Source organism: Podospora pseudopauciseta, assembly GCF_035222475.1.
Source record: "Podospora pseudopauciseta strain CBS 411.78 chromosome 2 map unlocalized CBS411.78m_2, whole genome shotgun sequence".
Taxonomy (NCBI): Eukaryota; Fungi; Ascomycota; class Sordariomycetes; order Sordariales; family Podosporaceae; genus Podospora; species Podospora pseudopauciseta.
The window spans coordinates 4,962,489-4,987,831 of NW_026946663.1; the positions used below are offsets into that span (position 1 = coordinate 4,962,489).

General features: G+C 53.6%; 11 protein-coding genes across 11 annotated transcripts; 6 read left to right on the forward strand and 5 right to left on the reverse strand.

Moving 5' to 3' along the window:
• Positions 1–19: 19 nt before the first annotated feature.
• Positions 20–2,404, forward strand: QC763_213680 (uncharacterized protein; the record flags this gene model as incomplete). The annotated part of the gene is made up of 1 exon (XM_062910409.1): positions 20–2,404. The coding sequence occupies one exon, from the start codon at positions 20–22 to the stop codon at positions 2,402–2,404; it is 2,385 nt and encodes a 794-aa protein (XP_062769365.1).
• A 1,785-nt stretch (positions 2,405–4,189) lies between these two features.
• Positions 4,190–5,581, forward strand: QC763_213670 (uncharacterized protein; the record flags this gene model as incomplete). Its single annotated transcript, XM_062910408.1, has 1 exon — positions 4,190–5,581. The coding sequence occupies one exon, from the start codon at positions 4,190–4,192 to the stop codon at positions 5,579–5,581; it is 1,392 nt and encodes a 463-aa protein (XP_062769366.1).
• Positions 5,582–5,997: 416 nt separating this feature from the next.
• QC763_213665 (uncharacterized protein) lies at positions 5,998–6,845 on the forward strand (the record flags this gene model as incomplete). The annotated part of the gene is made up of 2 exons (XM_062910407.1): positions 5,998–6,224; positions 6,297–6,845. The coding sequence occupies exons 1-2, from the start codon at positions 6,009–6,011 to the stop codon at positions 6,843–6,845; spliced, it is 765 nt and encodes a 254-aa protein (XP_062769367.1). The 5' UTR covers positions 5,998–6,008.
• A 405-nt stretch (positions 6,846–7,250) lies between these two features.
• On the reverse strand, positions 7,251–8,879 carry VPS62 (Vacuolar protein sorting-associated protein 62; the record flags this gene model as incomplete). Its single annotated transcript, XM_062910406.1, has 1 exon — positions 7,251–8,879. The coding sequence occupies one exon, from the start codon at positions 8,877–8,879 to the stop codon at positions 7,251–7,253; it is 1,629 nt and encodes a 542-aa protein (XP_062769368.1).
• A 637-nt stretch (positions 8,880–9,516) lies between these two features.
• On the reverse strand, positions 9,517–10,774 carry QC763_213650 (uncharacterized protein; the record flags this gene model as incomplete). The annotated part of the gene is made up of 2 exons (XM_062910405.1): positions 9,517–10,635; positions 10,688–10,774. The coding sequence occupies 2 exons, from the start codon at positions 10,772–10,774 to the stop codon at positions 9,517–9,519; spliced, it is 1,206 nt and encodes a 401-aa protein (XP_062769369.1).
• Positions 10,775–11,165: 391 nt separating this feature from the next.
• Positions 11,166–13,043, forward strand: HIS7 (Histidine biosynthesis bifunctional protein hisB). The gene is made up of 2 exons (XM_062910404.1): positions 11,166–11,403; positions 11,470–13,043. Exons 1-2 carry the CDS (start codon positions 11,281–11,283, stop codon positions 13,000–13,002), a joined length of 1,656 nt encoding a protein of 551 aa, XP_062769370.1. The 5' UTR covers positions 11,166–11,280; the 3' UTR covers positions 13,003–13,043.
• A 99-nt stretch (positions 13,044–13,142) lies between these two features.
• On the reverse strand, positions 13,143–15,123 carry QC763_213630 (uncharacterized protein). The gene is made up of 2 exons (XM_062910403.1): positions 13,627–15,123; positions 13,143–13,565 (listed from the first exon to the last, which is right to left on the reverse strand). Exons 1-2 carry the CDS (start codon positions 14,301–14,303, stop codon positions 13,358–13,360), a joined length of 885 nt encoding a protein of 294 aa, XP_062769371.1. The 5' UTR covers positions 14,304–15,123; the 3' UTR covers positions 13,143–13,357.
• On the forward strand, positions 14,916–17,043 carry QC763_213620 (uncharacterized protein; the record flags this gene model as incomplete). The annotated part of the gene is made up of 3 exons (XM_062910402.1): positions 14,916–15,660; positions 15,730–16,382; positions 16,455–17,043. Exons 1-3 carry the CDS (start codon positions 15,631–15,633, stop codon positions 17,041–17,043), a joined length of 1,272 nt encoding a protein of 423 aa, XP_062769372.1. The 5' UTR covers positions 14,916–15,630.
• Positions 17,044–17,557: 514 nt separating this feature from the next.
• Positions 17,558–18,307, forward strand: QC763_213610 (uncharacterized protein; the record flags this gene model as incomplete). The annotated part of the gene is made up of 1 exon (XM_062910401.1): positions 17,558–18,307. The coding sequence occupies one exon, from the start codon at positions 17,558–17,560 to the stop codon at positions 18,305–18,307; it is 750 nt and encodes a 249-aa protein (XP_062769373.1).
• A 240-nt stretch (positions 18,308–18,547) lies between these two features.
• Positions 18,548–20,203, reverse strand: QC763_213600 (uncharacterized protein; the record flags this gene model as incomplete). Its single annotated transcript, XM_062910400.1, has 1 exon — positions 18,548–20,203. The coding sequence occupies one exon, from the start codon at positions 20,201–20,203 to the stop codon at positions 18,548–18,550; it is 1,656 nt and encodes a 551-aa protein (XP_062769374.1).
• A 743-nt stretch (positions 20,204–20,946) lies between these two features.
• Positions 20,947–23,910, reverse strand: QC763_213590 (uncharacterized protein). Its single transcript, XM_062910399.1, has 4 exons — positions 22,440–23,910; positions 22,198–22,383; positions 21,951–22,123; positions 20,947–21,895 (listed from the first exon to the last, which is right to left on the reverse strand). The coding sequence occupies exons 1-4, from the start codon at positions 22,722–22,724 to the stop codon at positions 21,361–21,363; spliced, it is 1,179 nt and encodes a 392-aa protein (XP_062769375.1). The 5' UTR covers positions 22,725–23,910; the 3' UTR covers positions 20,947–21,360.
• Between the last annotated feature and the right edge of the window lie 1,433 nt (positions 23,911–25,343).

Below are 25,343 nucleotides of genomic sequence, written 5' to 3' on the forward strand. Positions count from 1 at the left end.
TCCGTTTTTCGGCTTCAAGATGGCCGACTTTGCTGGTGGAGGGACTGCCCCCGTCCATCCAGACCTAGGTCTTCTTTTTGATCTCTCGCCTCTGCCTTCGCTCCTCCTTTCGCCCTCGTGGCGCATCACCAGAGCCTCCGCGCGCTTTCTCGAAGAATGGAACTCCTCCCCCGAGGCCTGCGTTGGCCAAGAACTGCTGGCCTTTGTGCAGAACCAACTCTCTCCATCCCCCGTCCACCTCAAGTTTCTCACCACGGCCATCGACGATGCGATTGCCTTGCGCGCAGAACGAACCTCGATGCTGATCAACACGAGGCGCTCCGTTTCCTGGAGGGCACGTGTGATACCGTATTTCAAGGGCGATGAGCTTTTGGCCATTGTCACGGAGTGGCAGAAGAACTTGTCCACAGACGACGAGGTCCAACCCGGCCTCTCCACCGATGAAGCTTTCCGCATCCTTGTTCAGGCAGTCAAGGATTATGCGATATTTCTACTTGATACCACAGGCCACATCGCGACGTGGAACACGGGCGCTGAACTCCTGAAGGGCTACCGACGGGATGAAATCGTCGGCAAGCACTTTTCTGTTTTTTACGGCAAGGAGGATCTGGACATCAAGAAGCCAGAGATGGAGTTGGAGATCTGCATGCGCGATGGCAGAGTGGAAGACGAGGGGTGGCGCTACAGAAAAGACGGCAGTCGGTTCTGGGCCAACGTCGTTATCACGGCCGTGTACAAAAACGGCGTTCATGTGGGCTTTGGAAAAGTGACACGAGACTTGACGGAGCGCAAGTCAGCCGAGTCTCGACTAATTGCTGCCTACGAGGAGAGTGAGAAGCTCAAATCCGACTTTCTGGCCAACATGAGCCACGAGATTCGCACCCCCATGCACGGCATGCTCTCGGCATGCGCCTTGCTTCTGGACACAGGCCTCTCGTCGCGGCAGCGCGACATTGTCGGCATCATGGACGAGTCAGGACAGGTGCTACTGCAGGTTATCAATGACATCCTCGACTATTCCAAATTGGCATCTGGGAGCTTTTCCATTCACTCGGACATTGTCGGCATCACGAGCATTGTCACCTCAGTATTACGAAGCGTGCAGACGACATTGCCCCCATCTGTGCATTTCGAAATGTTTCTGGCGCCAGACCTCCCCAGGTCGGTGCAAGGCGACCCTCTGAGATACCGACAGATACTGCACAACATTGTTGGAAATGCCGCCAAGTTTACAGAAAAGGGCAGCATTCGGGTCAGGGCCGGCGTGCAGCGAGAGGACCACGACAGCTATATAATCATGACCGAGGTGACAGACACCGGCATTGGTATCCGCGAGGCTGCCGCTGCAAGCCTTTTCACGCCTTTCACCCAGTTCGATGCAACCACAACAAAACAGTACAAGGGCACTGGACTCGGTCTGTCCATCGCCAAGTCATTGGCCGAGTTGATGGGGGGGAGCATCGGGTATCGCCCCAACCCCGAACGGCACGGCAGTATATTTTGGTTTACGGCGCGGTTCAAAAAGATCAAGAGCCTTGAGCAAATTCAAGACTGGAAGAGCAGGTTGGTCCGGAAGGGCGGTACAATTCTGGCCATGCCCGAGGCAGACGTGGTTAGCTTGCGACAAAAGCTGGCAGAGGTGGCTCCCATCAAGAGTCTACTGCTGGTGGAAGACAATGTGATCAACCAGAAGGTTATGCTTGGTCTCCTGAGGTCTCTCGGCTTCAAGAACACTGCGCTCGCCTCCAATGGGTCCGAGGCGGTGAATATGGTGCGGAGCAAGCCCGCGGCCTACGACATCGTCCTCATGGACATCAACATGCCCATTATGGATGGCCATCAAGCTTCCAAGGCGATACGGGAAGCAGACATCCGGGTGCCCATCATCGCCATGACGGCATACGCACTCAAGGGTGATAGGGAACGCTGCCTTGAGCACGGCATGAACGACTATATCCCCAAGCCGGTCGACAAGAAGTATCTCATCAAGGTTCTAGCAAAGTGGCTCCTACAAATGAAGGACTACAGGAAGATCTTTGACGAACAAATGAACAAGCTACGAAGCTACGAATCTTTGACTCCGGGTGCGAAGGGCCATGTTGCCGATCGTCTGCAGAAACTTTCATTAACTGTCCAGGGCGAAGAAGGCGAAGGAGGCGGAGCCGCCACACCGTCTGATCGGTCGGTGGAAAACAAAGACCAATCTGATTCCCATGGAGCACAGTCGTCAGACGACACCATCAATGTGGTCAAGCCTACCTCACAAGAGGAGAACCAGCACACCAGCAGTGTGGTATCTTCACCACGTTTCGAGCCACTTTTGCCGCCAGTTCAGCTCGAAATGCTGGACTCCACCCAGGACATTGGCCTTATGGTGACTGGAGACATCGCGCCAAACGCTTGAGGGTCACAAATCTCCGCGGAAGCTGTCGATAGTGGAGGAGACACAGAGAATAGCACCAGCGGGACAACTGCCACCACACCTTTAGATCCACCACTGGACTCGGACAAGAGCACTGTCGATACCACACATAAGGGGGCAGCCACCCTGCTACCATGATACGAGGTTCAATACCTCTTTCCCTTTTTCCTTGCGTTCTCTTTACTTGTTGTTTCTTCCTTTTTCCCTCTATGTTTCTTTTTGGCGCGATCAGGAGTTGACTATATGGTGCTTAGTGTACTTTGGCAAGCAGGCAATAACTTTTACTGCATTGATACCTATTTCATTTCTATTTTTGTGGGAGCAAGGGGGTTGAGTTATTGAGTGCACTCGGTGATCGCAACAATGTCTGTATGGATATGAAGTAGCACGCGGTGGTGATCCGGGACAGGAGTGGTGATTTGGCTTGCATGAAAATGGCGAGACGTGGGTTTATGCAGCGAGTCTGGAGTTGTGGGCATCTAGATAAACAGTACGAAATAGGATGTAGGGTAAAATAGTAACGATAAGGTATATTATCTCTATGGCAACATACTCCATGTACAGTATAACTTTTTTTTCTTTTCTAAGAAAAAACAGAAAAAAAACTTGCCGAATGGACTTTCAGCGAAGGATACCTAACAAGCTTCTGATTGAGTTGGCTGCATGTTGTTGGACTACTACGCTCAGCCTCATCTCGGAGGCTAGGTATCCATCAGGCCACAGATCAAGATCTGTATTAACCCACGCTGTGGTTGAAGCTGCGGCTCGGGGGCTTGGAGTTATGTAAACTGAAACAAGTGATACCCGGAGCATATTAGTACCTGTTTGGGAATATGGAAATGTGCTGTTCAAGATCTGGCCTGTCGTGAGCTGAGGGGCGATGCAAGGTTCTTTTAATGTGTTATGGCCAGGCTGTGGCCGTTTACTCGGCACAGAATTGAACAGCACAATAACACCCGATCAGATGGTCATATTGTGTTGGTTGGAACTTTGTGTCGGGCCCAATCCCACAGAGCAGGTCTCCGTCGGGTGTTGGAATATTGATGGCAGTGCTTTGAGCAAGAAGACCCCGATGGGGAAATATGTGGGTGAACTGGGAAGTGTGTGGTCAGCTTACTTACCGGCGCTAAAAATACAAGATGGGACGAAATTATGCCAGGAGCCATGATGTCTCCCTGTGGCACCATCCATATATCTGACAGCGGCTGAAGGTGAGTGGCCAAGAGCGGCGATGCAATCTTTCTTCAATTCTTTCAGTGAATGGGGATGCAAATTCGTGTCCGTATGGTGAAACAAGTTAACAGGCGAAGTTGGATTCTCTGAAGATAGTAGGATGGGTGGGTTAATCATTGGGACTGTCGCCAACAGTGAGCGCATCGCGCCATCCTAGGAAAGCGTTCAGAACTAGTGTGGCCCTCAGGGCCTTTGCTGTCTGTTGACTGAACTCGGACTTGGGCCTTATTTGAAGGCCAGGTGCATCATCGTCGTTGGCCCTGATTTTGTGACAGACCATGGAACATGGACCGTTTTCTCAGTCCTATCCCCATTTTGGCGAGCTGAAATTGTTGGAAATTGAGTCCATATTCAAACATAACAAGTTGTATATAAGCCCGGGTTTCCGACGAGAGTGTGCCAACGTATTTGCGTCAACCATCTACCAATCTTTTCCCTATCTTCCTCACATTCTTGACCCCAGCTTTCTTCATTTCCTCTCCGCCGGTCGGACCTCTAGAGTGTATAAGACTTTTCACCCTTTCCGCCATCACCATGCCAGGTCCCCTCATTGCCCTCATACCGGCCGTTGCTGGCGCTGCTGCACGCGCAGCACCTGCCGCAGTCGGTAAGGCAACTGCTCAAAGTGCTGCCAAAGGCGCTGCCAAAGCCGCACCCAAGCCTGCTGCTCCCAAGCCTGCTGCTCCCAAGCCTCAGCCTCCCAAGCAGAACAACCCGCCCAAGCCCAAAGACGACAAGAAGCCTGAGCAAAAGAAGGATGAGAAGAAGCCCGAGCAAAAGAAGGATGAGAAGAAGCCCGAGCAAAAGAAGGATGACAAGAAGCCTGAACCAAAGAAGGACGACAAAAAGCCCGAGCAAAAGGACGAGAAAAAACCCGAGCAAAAGAAGGACGAGAAAAAGTCCGATGACAAGAAGCAGGATAATAAGCCTGGGCAGAAGAAGGACGAGAAAAAGCCCGATGACAAGAAGCAGAATAATAAGCAGAAGAAGCCTACGCGTGGCTGTGAGAAGAGGGAGGAACTCACAGAACAAGCTCTCGACACTACTTCTCAAGTCATCGATCGCATCACGAACCGCCCTGGCCGGGACGATGATGCCACCTCAGATTCTCTCAAACTCGCAGGGCCCAAGCCCAAGAACCCCGTGGTGGCGCCCAAGGCTCCCAAGGCCGGTGATGTACTTGTCTCCCTTGCTGTTAAGAACAACGGCCAGGATTGGTTTTGGTTCGTCCACCACCCTACCGAGACCAACACAGGCATGACCATGCATGCCGAGGGTACCATCACCAAGGGATTTACGGTTAAACTCACACGCAAGACCACCGTCGAAAAGCTCGAGTCTGCCACGGGCACCAAGTCACTCGAGCTGATCAAGCTGCAGTGGGTTGAGAAGCGTTGGTGGGACGAGGACATGTTCGCCCCCAACAAGGCTGCCAAGGCGGAGGCTCCCTTTGAGACAACCGCGTATGGCGTAAAGCCTCCCACAGTGACCGAGTGCGCTCCCGTCAAGGAGACCGCCACTGAGATGGCCATGGATAGGATGACCGCCCGTATCAAGCGCAAGGACGACAAGACCTGGGTCCTCGAGTCGTGCGAGGCTCTGGTCCGTGCCGGAGCCCTCAAGCAGAACGTCTTGACCTTCCTTGAGAAGCTCAAGGACAGCTACGGCACCCTCGGAGGCAAGAAGCCCGCCGACCCCAATGTTAGCCCGGCCAACCCTGGCAAACAGCCGATCTGCGGTACTCCCAGCAGGGGCGGAGATGGCCTCCCTACCAAGACCAATAGGCCTAATACGCCGAGCACACCTGGGAATGCTACACCGCGTAAGACTGGGAATGCTACACCGGGTAAGCCTGGAAATGGCACTCCAAAGAAGGGCGTCACTGGAAAGCCTCCTGCCATCAACGCGGCTGCTGTCAACAAATAGTGGGCATGTATCGCCTCCTAGCGCAATATTTCCATTTCTATGTTTTGGTTATCTAGACGGTTAGCATTCAATGATGGTGAATCTGGGCGTTCTCTGGTAGAAGCAGGCGTTGTTCTTCCATTCTTTCGCAATGTCTGGTTGGTTTGCTGGTAGTGTAAATGGTGTCAGAGTGATAAATTGAGCTGGTACTCAAAATATATGCAACGAAGTCTCCCCCATTCCGTGCTGAATATTACCTGGATACTGTATTGGTATTCCTGATGAGAAAAGGAGGACACGGAGCTGACCCTAACCCTCACCGGCCCCTTGAATCGCCCCTGACGAATTTCCGAGTCCGTCATCCCTTCAAATTCAGTGACATTGACATGAAAAGAGGGGTCACCCGGTATTCTCCTCCAAGTTGATACTGAGGGCAGCCCAAAACTACATGTTCCTGTCACGAACACAAACACCAGAGTGCAATTGGCCGATACTCCCCAACCAGCCAGCTCATACTCACGTGAACGGCACATTGTACTGCTGGAATAGAGACCTTGACACTTCATACTGGATACACGAGCATGCCTTTAGCTGTCTCAATTTCGATAGCCAGAACTGCGTGTGCCCGCGCCTCAAAGCAGACCCCGAGGTGGCCGGGATAGGTGTACGTGATGTTGAATTTGCGCTTGTTGGCAGCTCTGTATACAATTCTAATCAGCTTTCCGATGAGCTCTAGGTAATCCTCGCCTTCTTCATCACTGCTTTCCTGACCATCATCTCCACGATATTCACCCTCCTCCTCACTCGCACCGATGACCCCTTATCTCCCGACGGAATCTGGCCGCCTCCATCCTCCCCGGCCCACCCTCCCACTCTCAACAAGATCAATCATGTCTCAAGACAATACATCGCCCGACCATTCGTTGTCTTTCTTCACTCTCATGGAGTCAACATTCCCGTCATAACCGCCTGCGCCACCGACCTCGTTATCTCGCTCTCCGACACCCAGCTCGTCACCGGCCTCGCCGTGCTCGTCGGTGCGCTCGCCTCCCTGTACCGCAGCGACCACGATGAACCAATGTCGGTCTATCATTTCACCATCGCCTCTGACCTGGCCTGGTTCTCGTCCACCACACATCTCTCCTCGCTGCTGGTTCTCCGTTACCACCCACGAATCTCGGCCAAAAAGGGCCACCGACCCACTCACATCCGGCCCTGGACGGTGCACCTCCCGTTAAAAATACGACTTGTCCTCATGGCTGTTTTCGCCGCTCTTCTCCTCTAGGCCACCACGCTGGGGGCATACGAGTGCTGGTACAGCACCATGGCCTGCCCCGCCCAATGTACGCTGACACACCCCTGGGGCGGCGAGCCGGAGACGTGGGTGGCGGTGAACACGCAGCTAATATTCATCGTCTTGTTATTACTGCCCCTAATAGCGCTTGTTGAATCCTACGCACACCACTCGGAAGCAGACAAAAAGAAGAGGTTTGGGCAGTGCAGTTGTGGTGGCTGTGAATGGCACGGATGCTGAGTGATCTCAAGTACCTTAGGACGGAGGAGCAAGAGAAATTTCATATCCGTATTGGTCGTAACACATAACAAGATCTACCTCTATCCCATGACCCAAACAAAAACACAACCACCATAGGGGGTATCAAGCAACGCCGTTTATCCCGTCTTGTCCATCTCAATACCAAGCTGACTTCTTTCCGGCCTCGATGCTGTCGACGATGATGCACTTTTCCGTCTGGCACACCTTTTTCCGCTCCAGAAACTTCCATTTGGGGCCTAACGGACCGGTGATGTAGTGATACTCACCAAAGAGCCTCCATTGCCGTTCGTCACTGAGAGGATAAACATCATCACCCCAGTACCCATCAAAATGGAACCAGGACGTTGGTGCTTCTGGGTTTGACGACGCAGGCTGTAAGCTCGTTCGGTTTCGACCTGCCGGGACTGCCTTGGATTCCTCGTGATCAACCTCGTAGTCATACCAATAGGCATAGTTGTTCAGTGCGGGATCCCAGAGTGGACCCTTGTCGGTGATGTCCTTGAGCATCTTGAAAGGCAAGACGTATGGGTGGAGCCCAGGATTGGCGTACATGGCATGACTTCCAACAGCGGAGTAGATAACTGGACGAGCCGGCTTACCGTGGTTTTGGGACCGCTTCTCCATGGCGTGCCACGTGTATGCCTTGCCGCCGGCATGCTCGCTGAGAAACATGGCCCGTGGAATACCGTTTTGGAACCGGACCATGCAGTGCTCCCAGTCGCCAACGTGGTTGCCAAACCTGATGTTGAGAACCGTCTGCCCTAGATTGTAGCTGTAGAAAAAGAACCAAAAGGCATCCAGGATGCCGGCTCCTTTGTCGACAAGGACCAGGACAGCAGGTGCCTTGGAATACCCGCTGGCGTCCGGCTTGCCTTTCTCCGGAAAGCTACCAACCATTGGCCGCTGAGCAGGTGAAGCTCTTCGCCGCAAGCCTCTCCCCAGATTCTTGGGCGCGGCTATGCGGTGAGGTGGGTGTTGCTTGTCTGCATCCCACCAAGTCATTCCGTCATCTGCTCTGCGAGGCTGACCGTCGTGCGAATCCCAGTCCGCTCCATTATTGCCATTCTTGTCGTTATTGTCATTGCCATCATCGTCGTCGTCATCATCGAAAGGGGTTGGAACTCCCACTTGGCTGTGTAACCAATCAGGCCTGCTCTCGACATCATCGACGCTGGTGAGAAAGACAGTCCCATTCTCCCCGTTCAACTGCCCCAGATTGTCCAGCGCCAGGTCTTTTTTCCCATTCTCGCCATCCCACGAGGACTCTACCTTCATGTGCTTGACATGCTCTGCAATATCCGATGGCCAAAAGTTCTCACCAGAGTACAAGTGCACCAATGGGGCATTATCCAGCACAAAGTCGGGTACCGCTCCTTTCTCGACCACTTTTGCCTTCATCTCTCCGCCTCTCCTCTTCAGATCGGCCTCCATCCAGCCCTCCTCTTGGTCCCACGTGTTTTCAAATTCCTCCTCGCCTTCCCACGCCAAAGCCAGCTTTCGTAATTCATCCATGACGGCCTCGCCCATGCCGTGGGACAAGGCTGGAGCATCCCACCGTATGTGCTGAATCCCGCATAGGCCCAACCAACGACAAGCTTGGCGGTCGAGGAAGTTGGGCGAGGAATTGATCCATTTTTTGTCTCGCTCGGTCTCATTTTCGTCAGGTTGCGTGGGCTTGATAGCACGGGGAACAGCCCAAAGGACGAAAATGATGCTGCCTAAGAAGGCAAATGTGTATGAGAGGCGGCGGATGCCGTAAGCCATGTTGATGTTTCTGAGAGTGGTGAAGGACTCGAGATGGGGGAAATGTAGGAATGTGGTGTCACCGCTGCTTCACGTATGCAAGTCCGCATTGGGTTGTTAGGTAACAAATAACGTGGGATTGCTAAGCACCAAGCCGCCAAACGGAGCGGGGACGCAGGATGACAGGATGACAGGATGAGGCGCAGAGATGGGAATAAAGAGTGACAAACCGGGCCGCAGAGTGCGCGGGATGAGGGCATCAACCATACTTGGGAGGAAAGAGAAGAGGAAAGATGGAAAAGGCGAAAAAAAAGGACCAACAATGGGACAAAAAGTCAAGGCATGCAGGAATCATGTGGCCCTGGGATATCCGGGAGTTGGGGTCACAACCTAACGGGAAGCCGGGAGCCCGGCAGGGTCCACGCACGTCAGCCAAGACTTGTACTGGTACCTGTGCCGCAGCGGCATCTCCACTGAAGGATGGGTACCTGATCTTCTACTGCTCGAAACTCTTAGCGCTGGACAGAAACCGGAAACCCCGCCGCCAAAACCCATTCTGGGATGACAGGCCCCACCCTCCGCCTGTTCACAGGGCAATGCCAAGGATCTGCGACCTGGATGGGCTGGGAGGACATGGCTAGGGTGCTAGGTATGTCATCTAATCATGTTTCTCGCTCCTCCATCCCTCGAGCTCGTCCCATCTCCGAGGTGTCGGCTGGTTTTGCAACACACTCCCTGACTCGCTCCTGTGCTGTGTCCCTGCTCTCGACAGCGCCGAGGTATCTCTCCGAACCAACGTTGTCCTCCTTGCCCTTGTCCTAGGCCTCCTGCGCCCTCCCGATCCTCTGACAGGTCCATATGGCCTCTGCTCCACCCCCAGCCCAGCCTGTATATTGTCCCTCCTCTTTTCTCGAAGGCTCATGTTCCTCTGCTGGTCACGATGCAGTTTCCTCCTTCTCATTTCCTCGGCTCTGTCCTCCACCATAAGTCGGTTCTGGTGCGTCTCCACTGATGTGATGGTCACTTCGTCCGTCTCGTTACGTTTGCGCTTGAGGGAGATGAGATCCTCGAGAAAGTGCGCCTGCGGCTGCCGCTGCCCGCTCTTGTCGCCGCCGACATGAACGTAGATGCCACCGTTGCGCTTGTACCGAGCTGGCAAGTCTTCCTCTTGAGAGTCAACCCCCATAGCATCGTCCTGCTCTCCATGGCCATTCGAAGGATTCTTGTTGCGAAGAGTGGTCTCTGTAAAGTTGATTCTGCACGCGCTGGCCGCGATCAAATCGATGTTTTGGTTCAAGTTCCTCAGGGCGGGCAGAGGGACTTGTTCGTCGTGGGGGGTGAATATCATCTCGGTGCCAATGTTTGCGCACCATGAACCGCGAAACACGTGGTTGCGGTATGATACCAAGGGCATTTCCGAGTGTAGGTCGAGTATCTGGATCTCCTCGGCCGCCACATTGTTGTTGGTCGGCAACTCCATGTAGTCTCTATCTTGTCCATTGTCGAGTTGCAACCGGGGATCGACTGGCGGCTCTGTCGGCGCTCGCGGAGGCTGCAGCCCGGAATTGTCGCGCTTGTCAGCTTCTTCCCGCTCGGGTGGTTCGTTATCATCGACATCCTTGTCATCAATGAAGGCCGCATTCGAGGCTTGGGGCTCGGCGGCATTGAACAGTGGGTTGTACCAAACTCGGTAGCCCCCGCGTGTGTTATGGATAATGTCGTCGGTTCGGCGCTCGAGAAAGTCGCGGACAGAGAGATCGAGGGTAATGTAGTAGGTCTACGGAAGGTGTCAGCGTGTGCGACTCACAGAATTTCAGTCGCCGACATGCCTCTTTCTCAGTAGCTGAGTACTCGAATTCCCACTCGTCCTCGTTCTCTACCAGCAGAGCGTGGTTAGCCTCGACCTGTGACGGCATTGTGTTGCGCGCGAGATGTTGCTGCTGCTGAATGAGAGTTGAAGATGAATTACGGGGGGTTGTAGGCTTCGCGGATGGTGTGAAGTAAGGTAGCCTGCCAAAGTACGGCCTGCTGTTCAGAGTCGACACTGTGACAAATCTGCGGTGAGTTGCTTGATGGCTTCCGAGGTCCTGTCTGGGTAATGGGAGACTTGCAAGGGTCGCAGCTGAGCTTTCGATGGATTGATTGTCAAAAGTTAGCGGTCAGCATTGGCAGAACGCTGCGCGTCGAACCCGGCATGCCGATAGCGGGGAAACTTTGGCTTATCGCGTGGACCTAGTGGTGGGTTCACCCACTGTGACGGGGCATTGCCCCGCCATGAAATGCCCCGCGAATATTTTGAATCACTGCCCTGAGGATCACCAGGGGTTGACTCATTGGATAGGTATTCCCGTCGTGCCCTTTCCCACTGACAACATCACCTTGAATCGTCTCGAAGCCTCCCTGGTTGCAGTCGCAAATCAAAATGCCAAAGGTTTATCTTCTCGATTATGTTGCCGGCAACGTGCGCAGTCTTGTGAACGCCATTGAAAAGTGTGGCTACGTGGTCGAGTGGATCCGGTCGCCGGAGGATGTCCCAAAAGCAGAGGTATTGTGTGCTCGCCCTGTGAGAGAGGAGGATAGGGAATACTGACATGCTGGGTATTGCACGTAGAAACTGATTCTGCCTGGTGTCGGACACTTTGGCCACTGCCTCTCGCAGCTTTCCGCCGCCGGCTTCCTCCCCGCGATCCGAGCCCACATCGATGCCGGCAAGCCGTTTATGGGCATTTGCGTCGGTCTCCAGGCACTCTTCTCCAGCTCAGCAGAAGACGCAGACTGCCCGGGTATTTGTCTCATACCAGGAAGTCTCGATCGATTCGACGACAGTGTGAAAGCTGTGCCCCATATTGGCTGGAACAATGCTTCCTGTCCCACGAATCCAACGCTTTATGGCTTGAGCCCAGATTCGAAATACTACTATGTGCACTCGTACAAATACCCCTACGTCAAGGGCGAGCTGGAAAGCCATGGTTGGGCCGTGGCAACAGGCACATATGGCACCGAAACTTTCGTCGGCGCCGTGGCTAAAGGAAACGTCCTGGCCACCCAGTTCCACCCCGAAAAGAGCGGCGTCGCCGGTCTCCGAGTGATCCGATCTTTCCTCGACGGCTCGGGAGCGAAGGCGCTGGCCGAGCATCTCCCACAAAAAAGCAACATCGCTGCCGAACTCGTTCCCAAAGATGGCCTTACGCGCCGTGTCATTGCCTGCCTCGACGTGCGCACCAACGACCAGGGCGATCTCGTTGTCACCAAAGGCGATCAGTATGATGTGCGGGAAAAGGGCTCTGATCGCAACGTCCGCAACCTCGGAAAGCCGGTTGAAATGGCCAAGAAGTACTATGAACAGGGTGCTGACGAGGTCACGTTTCTCAACATCACTTCCTTCCGCGACTGCCCCGTCGCCGACCTCCCCATGCTCGAAATCCTCCGGCGCACTTCCGAGACAGTCTTTGTTCCTCTGACGATCGGCGGTGGCATCAGGGATACCGTTGACGTCGATGGAACCAAGGTTTCGGCCCTCGAAATAGCAACCATGTACTTCAAATCTGGCGCCGACAAGGTTTCCATCGGCTCAGATGCTGTCATTGCGGCCGAGGAGTACTACAATGCTGGAAAGACGCTGTTCGGAAACACGGCCATCGAGCAGATCAGCAAAGCATACGGCAACCAGGCTGTCGTTGTTAGCATCGACCCAAAGAGGGTTTATGTGCCGAAACAAGAGGCCACACGCCACGCCACTCTCAAGACAAAGTTTCCCGGGCCAAAGGGAGAAGAGTACTGCTGGTATGCCTGCACAATCAAGGGGGGTCGGGAGACGAGAGATCTGGACGTGGTGGAGCTCACCCAAGCCGTCGAGGCAATGGGCGCGGGCGAGATTCTTCTCAACTGCATCGACAAGGACGGCACAAACAGCGGGTTTGATCTCGAGTTGATCAACCAGGTCAAGGGGGCTGTCAGGATACCAGTCATTGCTAGCAGTGGTGCGGGAAATCCTGGACACTTTGATGAGGTGTTTAGGGAGACGACAACCGACGCCGCGCTGGGTGCCGGTATGTTCCATAGAGGGGAATATACGGTACAGCAGGTGAAGGATTATCTGGCCGGCAAAAATTTGGTGGTGAGGAAATTCGAGGGGGAGTTTTGAGATGTGTACAGTTCTGGAGAAAAGCAGGCGAAATTTAAGGTAGATAGCAGCAAGATATCAGCGTGTAAATGATTGAAAAAAATGTATATACTGTGGCACTGGCCGCCTCAACAGCCCTCTACCTAGACGCGAAAACCTGTCACAGGACATCACCCTCCGTATTCATTTTTTAAATGACAAAAAGAACACACATGCAATTTTTCTCCGTCGTGAGCTAAAAGGAAGTGGTATAGAACGGATGCCGCCTCAAGTTCAGAAACCCCACTGAATCAGGTCCTAGCTGAGCTGATGCATTGTCTTGGTCGGAAGAAGAAAAAAACCCAAAGTCGGAAAGAGAACTCCTGGAGCCCACCCCTTAAAGCTCCATGCCCATGAAAAGCCACTTGCTACTAATCACATCGTAACCTGAGGACCAAAAGTCCAACGTCGTCAAGGAAAAGCCAGCCCACTGCAGGCCCTTGGTCAAAGGTTTGGCGTCTTCTTCTTGGATGCATCGCTCAATGGCAATCACCATGTGTGAGCAACCAAGCGGACCATCGGCCAACTCAATCAGTGCCACCAGTCTGTTTCGTGTCAGCAAGTCTGGAGCAACACAGCAAGAGGGTCAATGGGGGGTCGACATACGCCTTCTTCAAATCCCTGCTCACCACATCGCGGTCGAAAAAGACAAACAGGGTTCTGGATTCCACCCCGTCCTCCTCACCAGCAGCGACGTTCTCGGCAAGGAAGGCTCTGAACGAACACCCGCCGGCGTAGTCCCATATTTCCATCCAGGCCGGAATCCCCGCTCCAGCGCCCGCGGGTCCCATGGTGTACGAATTCAAGGGACAGTCTTCGGGTGGAGTGAGCTGGGAAGCATACTGGTTCCGAGTATTGGAATTGTTGTTAAACACCCCCATCAGGACCGAGCCCTGCCGCGCCTCGCTTCTCTCACCCAGAAACATGGCGCGCAGCGTCTCGCAAAAGAACCTCTCACATTCTTCCCTGATGCGAAGTGTTGCCCCCCCTCGTCGGCGTGCAAACTCGTGGTTGCCGATGCTAGTATCATGACCACTGCTCTGCTTGCGGCTGACATGACTCCTCGCCTTGGGAGTCAGCGCAAGCTCGTTGTTGGTCGTGATGGCCGCGAGGGGGGGGCTTGATGGTGGCGATGGCAGTCCCGTCGAAGGGACCTCAGGAATACCACTCGGCCCCTGCGAGCCCCGTAGTGCAGTAGTGGAGGCCCTTGAGGGAGGCGAGAGACGGGTCGACGAGGTAGCAGCTGGCGAGGATGTTGGCCTGACGGAGAACGTCCTCGCCATAGTAATTATTACTACTACTGTTACTATTGTTATGTTTCATTGGCGCCATTGCTTCTAGCCACGTTGGCTGCTTGGGATAGCTCTGGGAGACGAAAGGGTGATGGAAGAGGGGTTGGTGCTGTAAAGCCGACTGGAGAGAGGAAGGCCCAAAAAAGACGGATTAGTCGGTGTGCAAAAGCGAATCGTTGGTCCGGCGAAAGACGTCTGTCCGATGCTGGTCACGATGGATCGCGAGAATGGTTGGTTTTGGTAGGTTATGCAGTGATGTAGCTCGCAAGCTGTCGGGGTTGGGTGGTGTCAATCGCAGAGATTATCGCTGTCGAAACTGTAGGGGTATTCCAGGGTTTTTGAGGAAGAAAGAATGGGGAGATGGTTTGGGTTTTGTGAACCTGGAAATCTCTGGAAGGCCAAAGCGGCCCAACGATTCGCCATTCAAACAACGAAAGGTGGGGGTGCTTGGCGCCACTTGGCAACCAAGCAAATCCCATCACGTGGTGCTCAGGGTGGGGCAGTGGCGGACTGCTCAAGAGCGGGAAACTCGCATCTCAACTCACTCAGCAGCGAGATTTAGTCATCATGCACCATATACACAACATAATTATCAATACAAGACCGGACTACAGGGCTATTGTTGGTCACAAAAACTACCTTTCGCATTCCGAGACGGCGAACCGGAAGACGGATCTGGGTCAGTTAGACTAACCGGCCCGGATTGCACGATCGGCGTCTGGTAGGCGGTCAGACCCACAGGGCCGACACCTCGAACCCCTCGGGGCTCGGTCCTAGATTTGACGCTCAATCACCATGTCCTGCATTCAGGTTCTTGGTTCTTGGTTCTTGGTTCCTGTTGTCTATGCAGATACAAACTTGCCTTTTCTTATTTCAACCATTGTGAAATGGAAATATGCACCTCAGTAGCTGTTAGTCCGCTCTACCATTCCCGTCAGTGTAGTTTGCGGCACGCAATGGACGAGTTAGAACAGACTCAAGTCAACCAACACAGGAGCGCCACGGCTGAATCATTGGCTCATCTGTCGGCTATGCACTCTCAGAGGTCGGTATTGCATTGTGGACAGTGCAAGACACCTGTCGAACTGTGACGCTCTTTCTGCTGAAGCCAATGGTTGCGCCTTCTGGACAAGAATTGGATGCGCTTCCCGAGTGGCTAAGTAGGTAGCTGAGCAAAAGCAGATCTTCCGATCTTGACGACCTCTCTAACCTGTCGAGTCATTTGTTCTGTTTGTTCTCTTTTCTCTGTTTGCTCAACCTCGACTCAACTGGACAATATAAGGTATTATTGTGATCACAGGATAGCCGGGCTGTGACGATGGCAACAATGCCCAAATCAGTCATCATTGTGAGCACATTGACTCACCAAAACTCCCAGTTCATACATCTGAGCAGCCATATCTAACGTCCAGTCCAGGTTGGCGGCTCCATCGCTGGTCTCCTCCATGGCATCTATCTCAAACGTCATGGCGCCAACGTGATCATCTTGGAACAAGATCCCAACCCCAGGCGCAGTAGCCACAATGCCGGCATCTGTTTTGGTCCCTCGGTTCAGGAATTTCTTCGCTTATACAATGATACGGGTATTCAGGCTTGCCAACCAGCTGTCGTGACCAGATTAGCATACCGTCAGAACCTGTATTGGAGAGACACCGGCATCGTCAGACACCTCACCAGCTGGGGTGTGTTGTATCGGATCTTGCGAGCCAACTTTGACGGATTGGCGTCTGACGCTGTAACTATCCCGCCTCCAGCCAGGGCCGGAGATGGCCAATGCAGCTATCTCCCTGGTCAGAGGGTGACGAGCGTGCAGAAGACATCAGATGGTGTGGTTGTTGGGTATCTGGGCGAGGATGGAAAAGAGAGATGTTCGGTGGCTGATCTGGTTATCGGGGCTGATGGCCTACATTCGACCGTCAGGGGCTTGTTGAATGCCCCTGTGGTGAAGGAGTACTCCGGATATGTCTCCTGGAGAGGAACCGTCTGCGAAGCCAAAGTGTCACGTGAAACGGCCAGGTATTTTCAAGATCGGACAGTGCTCAGTTTGCTGAAGAGGACCTACATTGTATGGTAAGTCCACCAGTCTGTGTCGACATCAGTTTCATGCTAGAAGATCTAGGCGCTGATGTTGTTACTATATAGCTACATAATCCCGCCCGATTCCGGATCCTTTGCCCCTGGTACCAGGCTGATAAACTGGGTCTGGTATTGTAACCTTTCTGAGACCCCCGAGACCAACTTTGTGGAACTTTTAACGGACACCAATGGACACCTCCACGCCAATACCGTTCCTTCCGGACTCGTACGGGCTGAGATTTGGAAGTCTCATCTGGCTCACATGCTTCCCTTGATACCAGGCCCCTTTGCAGAACTCTTCACCCAAACAGAGCAACCATTTATTACCAAGGTGAATGACGCTCTGTGTTCGAAAGCAACATTCTTCGACGGGCGGGTCTTGCTGGTGGGCGATGCACTGGCTACCTTCCGGCCTCACTTTGCCCTTGCAACAGAGCAAGCCGCCAGACATTGTTTAGGTCTTGCAAGAGTGTGGAAGGGGGAGATCACATTGCAGCTGTGGGAAAGGGAGGCTGTTGATCATGCTACAAAAATCTGGTTAGGAAGCCGAGTGATGGGGGCAGGGCTCTTGCGGGGATGGGTTGAGTTTTTGTTACTGGCTTGGAAGTACGTGGCTTTTTTTGCAAGATCAAAACTAGGTTGGAAAAGAGTGTGAAGGTTGTTCACCTTGTCTCTCGACAGATATCATGGTAGGTATTACTGTAAACATCAACCTCGAGGTGGAGGGGCTCTCCACATGTGCAGATGTCACCGGCACTTGGAGCAGGGATGACCCCGCATGACCACCTGGTTCTCCCACAACTGCTATCGATAAGCCACTGGAAGGCGGGGGATCTGTGTCAGGTGGCTCCGTTTGGGTACCAAGGATGTGCACGAGGGAGATGACTCGTCCAGGGTATGGAAATGGGATGAATGGCAAACAAGGTGGTAATTTTAAAAAGACGCTGCTATTCTTTGCTCATTCTTTACAGTTTTGCAAGACAAACTACCGAACTGCCGTCTTATTGTTCGTAGTGTAACATACGCTAAATGTGGTGATATTGTTGACCACTATCACCATATCACCTAGTATCATCGGACTTTGCTCCCGTGCTGTTCTCTCTTACAATTCTCGACCCTTCAAAACTTCTCTACATTTGTGGTTCATACAAATTCGAAACAAAATCACCATGTTTGGGGAGCTCATCGCTCTCAACCGATCATCTCCTTCACCGCCCCAACCAAACTCTTCCAACCCCAAGTTCCCACGCTACCTTCTGCCTTCTTTGGCCTTTACCCTCCGTCGACGGAAACCTTCCTCTCCCACAGAGTATCTAACATTGTCAGACAATTGTTCATCCAAGCCAAAGAATAGGCTTGGTCGGACTTCTCCCTCCCTCATTCGCTGCCTGTCTTGCCGCTCCCATCTTGCTTTTCATTCTCAGATCGTATCCAAAGGCTTCCATGGACGCCACGGCAAAGCTGTTCTCGTTGCTCCGACCTGCCCCTCCTTTCACGATGGCAGGAGCCCAGAACAGAGCTTCTCTTCCCCCAATCTGGGTTTGAACAACATCCGGCTGGGACCCACGGAAAAAAGGCAACTGGCCACTGGTCCTCACGAAGTTGCCGATATCTTTTGCGCCATATGCGAGACAAAGTTGGGATGGAAGTACGTCAAGGCGGATGAACCGTCTCAAAAGTACAAGGTTGGAAAGTTCATACTGGAGGTTGTGCGAGTGGTTGTGGAACAGGGGCTAGAGTTTGAACCGCTGGAAAGGGTCAGTAGTGGAGATAGGTCCGGGACCGAGGGTGTGGCAGGTGTCCTATTTGACTCGGACGATGAGGATGAGTGTGAGGAGCTGTTCAACGGCGTGTGGAACGCCGAGGATGTTGCGGCAAGGCGAAGGGTGGATGTAGGGCTGGAAAGAGGACACGAGTGAACGTGAAGTTCTCTTGGCCAGATGAGCTACTTAATGGCCTACAAGTAGACCCAAGGGCGCGGCATTTTTCTTCTTCTTTGGGATGATACCCTTTCAACATATATTGAATCAGACACAAGCAGATAGCCACAGCAATACTCAGATTGATGGCGCATCCGGGGGATATAGAGGAAACTAAGTCAGATTATAGAATGATATTGGCGAAGATTTTATTGAAAAGTTGAATCACACACCAAGAACCTAGTTTTGAGGCTCCTCGGCAACATAGTGCAGGTATGCGCCCAGAAGCTTGATGCCCTCAATATAGTTCCGCTTGTCGAGCTTCTCGTTGATGGAATGGGCACCATCCGTCGAGCTACCCATTGGCAAAAGAAGCACATTCTTGCCAGTAGCCTGCTCAAAAGTGAGCGTCACCGGAATAGAGCCGCCCTCGCGAGTGAAATCAGGCTGAACGCCCCACACCCGCTCGGTAGCTTTGGCAGCAGCCGAAAAGTTCCAGTGCTTGGGGCTGGCCACCCACCAGTTGCCGCAGTGCTGGGGATACACCTTCATTGTGTTCTTAGAACCAAGCTTCTTGAAGACATCCTCGACGTACTTGGCCACACACTCGTTGGTCTTCTCGATCTCCATGTTGGGCACCGTGCGGATGGAGAACTTGCCAACGACCTTGGCGGGAATGACCGTCTTGGCACCAGGAGCAGAGAAGGCGCCCTCGACACCGTGGATAGAGAGCGAAGGGTTGCGCCAGCGGGCCATGAGCGTCTTCTTCTTGTCATCGAAGATGGTCGTCTTGCTGCCCAGAGACTCATAGAGGGTCTCCATGGTGAACGAGATGCCATCGTAGAGACCGTCCTCCTCGGCAGTAAGAGGGGCAACTTGCTCAGCAATGCCAGGAATCTGAATCTTGCCATCCGTGTCCACGAGCGAGCCCAGGATACGCACCAAGTCAGTCATGGGCTCCTGGGCTGTGCCACCAAAGACACCACTGTGAAGATCAGCGCCGGGTCCGGAGACTTCGACACTGTAGTAGTTGCACCCACGAAGGCCGTATGTGAGGCAAGGCCGCTCGGTTCCGAGCCAGTAGTTGTCGCTGATGCAGACGGCGTCAGCATCGGCAAAGTACTTCTTGGCCTCGGCGTTGATCAGATCGTCCAAACCGTCGGAACCATACTCCTCCATACCCTCGAAGCACATAAGAAGGTTGACGGGGAACTCGATGCTGGCGGCCTTGTGAGCCTCGATAGCGTTCAGCCAGCCAAGCACAGGGCCCTTGTCGTCCGTTGAGCCACGCCCCAGCATGCGGCCATCCTCCTTGACAGTCAGCTCAAAGGGCTCCGTCTCCCAGCCATCCTCCTTCTCGGCCGGCTGGACATCATAATGGCCATAGACCAAAATGGTGCGCTTGTTCTTGTCACTTCCGTAGCGGGCGAGGACAACGGGGGGAAGCTCGAGGTCGGTTCCGTGCTGCTTGCCCAGAGGACGAAGCTCGGCCTGGGCACCAAGCTTGTTCAGCTCATCGGCGAGCCAGTGGCCCATGCGGACGACATCGGGACGACGGGCGGCTTCGGACGAGATGGAAGGAATGGCAACGGCCTGACGGAGACGCTCGATGAAGGCATCGGACATGTCGTCGACCTGCTTGAAGTAGCCATCGAGTTGGGGTGCCATTTTTCTTGCTTGGAGGTTGCGGATAGCTTCGGTTAGATACGGTCGGGAGCTCTGCAGCTGAGATCTGGCAGAGGTGGTGTTGGGGAGAAATGGGCGGGTGGTAAAGCTGCGGGAGATGGGAGAGGTGATGGAAGGTCGAAATGGCCTCGCCAACAAACGATAACGAGGGGCGCTTGAGGAGAGCAAGCTGACTGATAGAGAGAGGGGAGAGAGGGGTGTGCGGGGCATGGCGGATGAGCAGAAGGTGTTGAACCGCTCTAGTTTGGGCCGGCACCGTCAGCTTCCATCAAGCTTCGAAAAGCCCCGCACCCCACAAGAAGCCCAATCCCTTGCGCTAAACTGTTTGTGGAAGTTAACAAATCTGCTTGATCCTCGCCCCGGGCTCACACGACTTGGAGGCATTTATTTGTGCAGCAAAACCTTGAAAGACACATCCAAATATCTCGATGTCATCTTAAGGTTTGATGTGATGCATGCGATAGGTTACCCCAAGGTTTATGGGCGGTATCCCATCACTTGGTGACCATCTCAGGCACCAAAGCTCAGGTTCCACCCCAAAGTGGAACGATGATCTGAGGAGTCGCAGCACAAGAACACGGGAATTCGATTTCTGACTCCCCATGTTGCCGGTGGCAGAAACACCATGCCTTACCTACGCAATAAAAATGTCGAATGTCATTTTAGCTTCGAGAAGACAGAAAGGCTGTCACATCATGTGTAGAAGGCCTTAGGCCGCAAGTTCAATGATACCTGTCCATCCTACTTGCGTGAAAAGCTGCCAAACAGTTTGGCTTATCGCTTGAAATTTTGCTTTATATGAGCCGCGATAGAATTATCTTTATGCTTTGAGGCATTCAAGCAAACAGATGGCAATTACGTTTCTGTCCACCTTCAGTGCAGATGGAAGTTGGCATGTGGTGGTCCACTTGCAGTTCAAATGGGGCCGTTACCCCTTTTCCATAACCCCTATCATTGCCATAGCAACGTATATTGTGTCGCCAAACCGTGTTTGGCTCAACCTTTGTCGTTGAATGCATTACCTGGAAATTCCCTGGTCACAGAGCATGAAACAAATATTTGCAACATCGTCAATTCATCCCGTTCCTTTTGCGAGGCGATGGTTGGCCGATCCACCGCCCCAGAAACCGAGCTACTTTGTACTATGTAAAAGAAACAAGAAGAGAAATAGCAAACAAGTAAACACACTCCTCCTTATATACAAAAAGCTTTGGGAGTGCCAGTTATCACTGGTTTGTCTAGAATTTCCCGACTCACCCATCTGTGTATCATCCCTCATCCCTCATCCAAGTCTCTCCCGGGTTAGTCTCCTCCAGTCCCGATCTAAAAACAGACCGCCAATCTTGCTATCCAGAAGTGGAAACGATTTAAGCAACGCCGTTGTAGGCGAGCTTGTTGATGGTGCCGCTGGGAACGCTGGTGATGACGTTGTTGGTGGCAATGCTGGCAATGTAGGAACAGAGAGCAGCAGGAGTGCGGCGGCCCTGGAGGGTTAGGAGGTAGGCGCCGAGACCGGCAATGTGGGGGCTGGCCATGCTGGTACCGGAGATGGAGCGGGTAGCGGAGGTACCACCAATCCAGGTGCTCAGAATGTTGGTGCCAGGGGCAAAGATATCGACGACGGCACCATAGTTGGAGAAGGTGGAGCGCGCATCGTTGCTAGCGGTGGCACCGACAGTGCAGACAGAGGCCTCGGAAGCGGGGGAGTAGTTGGCAGCGTTGGCGTTGTCGTTGCCAGCGGCGACAGCAAGGAAGACACCGGCGTTGACGAGGTTCCTGGCAGCAGTGTTGATGGAGGCAGAGTAGCCACCGCCGAGGGACATGTTGGCAACAGTGCCGTTGGGGCAGTTGCGGCTGGGGAAGTTGGTCTGGACATAGTTGATACCAGCAACGACACCGGAACTGAAAGAGAGGGTCAGTAATGCACAGATACTTGGCCAAGCAAGGCTATACTTACGTGGAGCCGGAGCCGGAGGCGTTGAGGACCTTGACAGCAATCAAGGTGGTCTTCTTGGCGACACCATAGAGGCGACCGCCAACGGTGCCAGCGACGTGGGTGCCGTGGCCGTTTCCGTCGGTGTTGGAGCTGTCGACGTGGTTGCTGCCCCAGATGGCACGACCTTGGAAGTCCTGATGAAGAGCGTAAGCTTGGTTGCTTTACAACTCTCGGCGAAGATTCGCGCAGTAAAAGAAAAGATACATACCGAGTGGGCGGTGTAGATACCAGTGTCGATAATGTACGAGCAAGTACCGGCACCGGCGCTATCGTCGTAGCGGTAGGTAGTGCCACCAGGAGTGCGGCTGGAGATGCGAGCAAGACCCCAGGGAGCACCAGTTTGAGAGACGACGGCGTTGATGGTAAACTCGGCCTCCTCCTCGACGTACTCAACCTGCGCGAGGGGTTAGTTCGGATCTGCTGGTCAGGATTATCTTAATGAGTTCTTACCTCGGGGAGATAACGGATGGCCTCGAGGGAAGCATCGTCAAGAGCACCAGCGAAGCCCTTGAACTTGCCACCCTTGTAGATCTGGTCGGCCTTGTGCTTGCCGAGGACCTTGTTCACGACGGCATCGGAGGCACCATCCTTGAGCTTGACAATGTACTTGCCGGGAACGACCTTGCCAGCGCGGGCCGAGATGATCGGGGCGCGCTTGTCAAGGGGACCGGAAGTAGCCGGGGCAGCGAGAGCCGCGGGCAGGAGAGCCAGGAGAGCAGCAGCCGAGAAGAGCATTTTGTCAGAGTTGGACCGGGTAGGACTGGAGAGGTGAGATGATGATGTTGAGGATGAGGGTGAGAAGAAAAGAAGACCATCATGAAGGGGAGGATGTGGTCATATTTATGGTTATTGGGGCCCATTAGATCCAGGAAAACGCCATCTTTGCCATGTTGACGGGAGACAGACGACCTTCCGGTTTCGTTTACCAGCACGTCGTGCTGGGTAGGTAGACCAAGGGTCAACGTGGGGAGCCAGGGAGGCACTCAAGGTTCGCATACACAGAACTGCTGGTGGTGGTTGACATCGCGGCGGAGAATGAACGACAGCAGTGGGAAGCAGCAGTGAGAGTGGCCACACCATCCAGCAGCGAGCAGCTCGCGGCTGTGAACAGAGCTCTCAGCAGGGGGAAGGATGAGGGACAAATATTACACCTTCCCACTTTGGTTTGCTCAGCCGTCCATGGCTACGCCCAACTACGCCCCGCAAAAGAGAGCGGGTGCTCCCGTGGTGTAAGGAGCCAGGTAGCTTGAATCTACCTGTCTATTCGGGGGCAAGCCGGTAGCTTGCCCATCGGCGCCAAGTGTGGTTAAGCCCTCAGACATCGACTACCTTACGGATCGGGTTTAACTCACCAAAGTGCCGATCTTGCTGTATGTAACTGGGGGCAAAAGGTGCCGGTGCCCAACGTCTCGACGAGGAGTCCCTGCAAGTGAGCCTGGGCGTCTATGTAACCGGCTTCGAGAAGCGCTGGGCGCAACGGTGGCAGCTTAACACAACCACTGATATGATGCGAGGGGATAGCATGGTACCAGGACTGGACTCAAGGCTTGCCAGCCATCTTCTTGACCAACCCTATCGATATTAACTAAGACAACTTCGACATGGCACGAGCACAGTCTTTTCGGAAGATTGTCTTGGTAGCTCACATGTTCCTCGATATCTCCAGATAGGCCGTTGCACTGCATTCACCACAGAGCATGTGGTAGGATTGTGGCGATCACCTTATCTCTCGATGCCACTGTGGGATGGTTGAGGACGTCTCTAGACCTTCTAGAAGTTGTTCACAGTGGACAGGCCTGGCTGGTGGCGTTCGTTAGTTTGAATTCAGGTCTGACTTCAAGGCTGATTCACAGCTGGTCTCCCCACGCTTGAACCTTCGGACGAGATACCGGGCTAATCGTGGTGATTGTGCCAACAGATTCGATGACAAACTGAAGGGATCCCAAATCTCCAGAGACGATTCGGGAGGTTTGGGGGAGTTGGTCATGCAGACCATATCTCGAATGTAACCTTGTCAAGGGTGTCCGCTATGGCGCGATCGCATTGGTCCATCAACCTGCAACAGACCAAGCTTGACGAGTCCTGATCCGTGCAGGCGAGCGGCAAGGAAGCCGACGTCCTCGGGAGTGGCGGCGATGAAAGTGGGGTGTCTGGGGAAAGGTGAAGGGGACTTGCCAGAGACTGCCATCTACCGATAGGTCCGTGTTCGCGTGCGCGATGACCGATGTTTTGTCGCACGAGCTGGGCAGGTGGTATTGAAGAACTGAGGTCATTGCTGACTAGTCAACTCTCAAAACATTGTTTTGGTCAGTTGAGGACCCTCTGGGGCTCCGAGGTAGTTTTGCTTAGCTATCGAGGGTTGCTTGGTGTCTTGGACCGTCCCAATCGCTAGGTTCTGTCATCCCAAGTCCTGACTCCCGGGTGTTTTGGGTAAATTGACTCTTCTTTGTTGCGACGCCGACTTGTTGGTCGAGACCAAGCCGGGCACTTGAATTCGCCTTTTACCTCTTGGGTGTTCCTGCAGCTGCCAGCGGCAGAGTGCAAGAAGCAACGAGAATCAACCCCCCACGGGACCATATGCAGCCACACATCCACGATATCTCATCAGACAGACAGCGAAGATGAAGTGAGGTGGTTGGAGGGTTGGAGGGGTAAGGGGCAGAGGACGAAGAGGGGGAGAGTGTGGGGTGTGGATAACTTGGCGGCCGGTGAACATGTGCTAACCCACTCTCACTCCGCTAGCAATCGCCCATGACACCATAGCAGCCGACATGGATCATTGCCGGCCCTTATCGTGCTCGCCTTCCATATCGGGTAATTGCCAAGTTCCGTCCACCTGTGCCCTGTTCTCAGTTAGTCTGTCGTCCGAGTGTAACTGGCCTCGCTGGCTTACAATTTCCGAGGCAGGATGAGGGGATGCCATCAAGGTGTCTCGAGTGACTGTTGGCTAGCAGTGATCTGCATTTGCGCCTTCCAGCAGCTCTTGTTTAACTTCCGCATTCAGGACCGCTAGCCGATGTTGTGATACCTCTGACCTTACACTACACGCATTACGGACATAACAGGTAAGACTGCGGGATTACCATAGGTACCCAGCATGTCGATGGGGTGGCTTTCGATAGCTGACCAGCCGCAGACTGGGGCAACGTGCAGGTTACACACACCATTGGTCTCGACTCAAGCCACTTCCCCTGGATGTCATCCTACAGCCATCTCCCCACGACCTAGAACCCTCTATATCAGCTTCCTATTGCAGCTGCCGATAGAATCATCTTCACGAGCTATTGATCGAATTACCTACCTTGTAGGTTCTATTTTTGAAGTGCTTGGTGGGGACATGAATATCGCTGATCA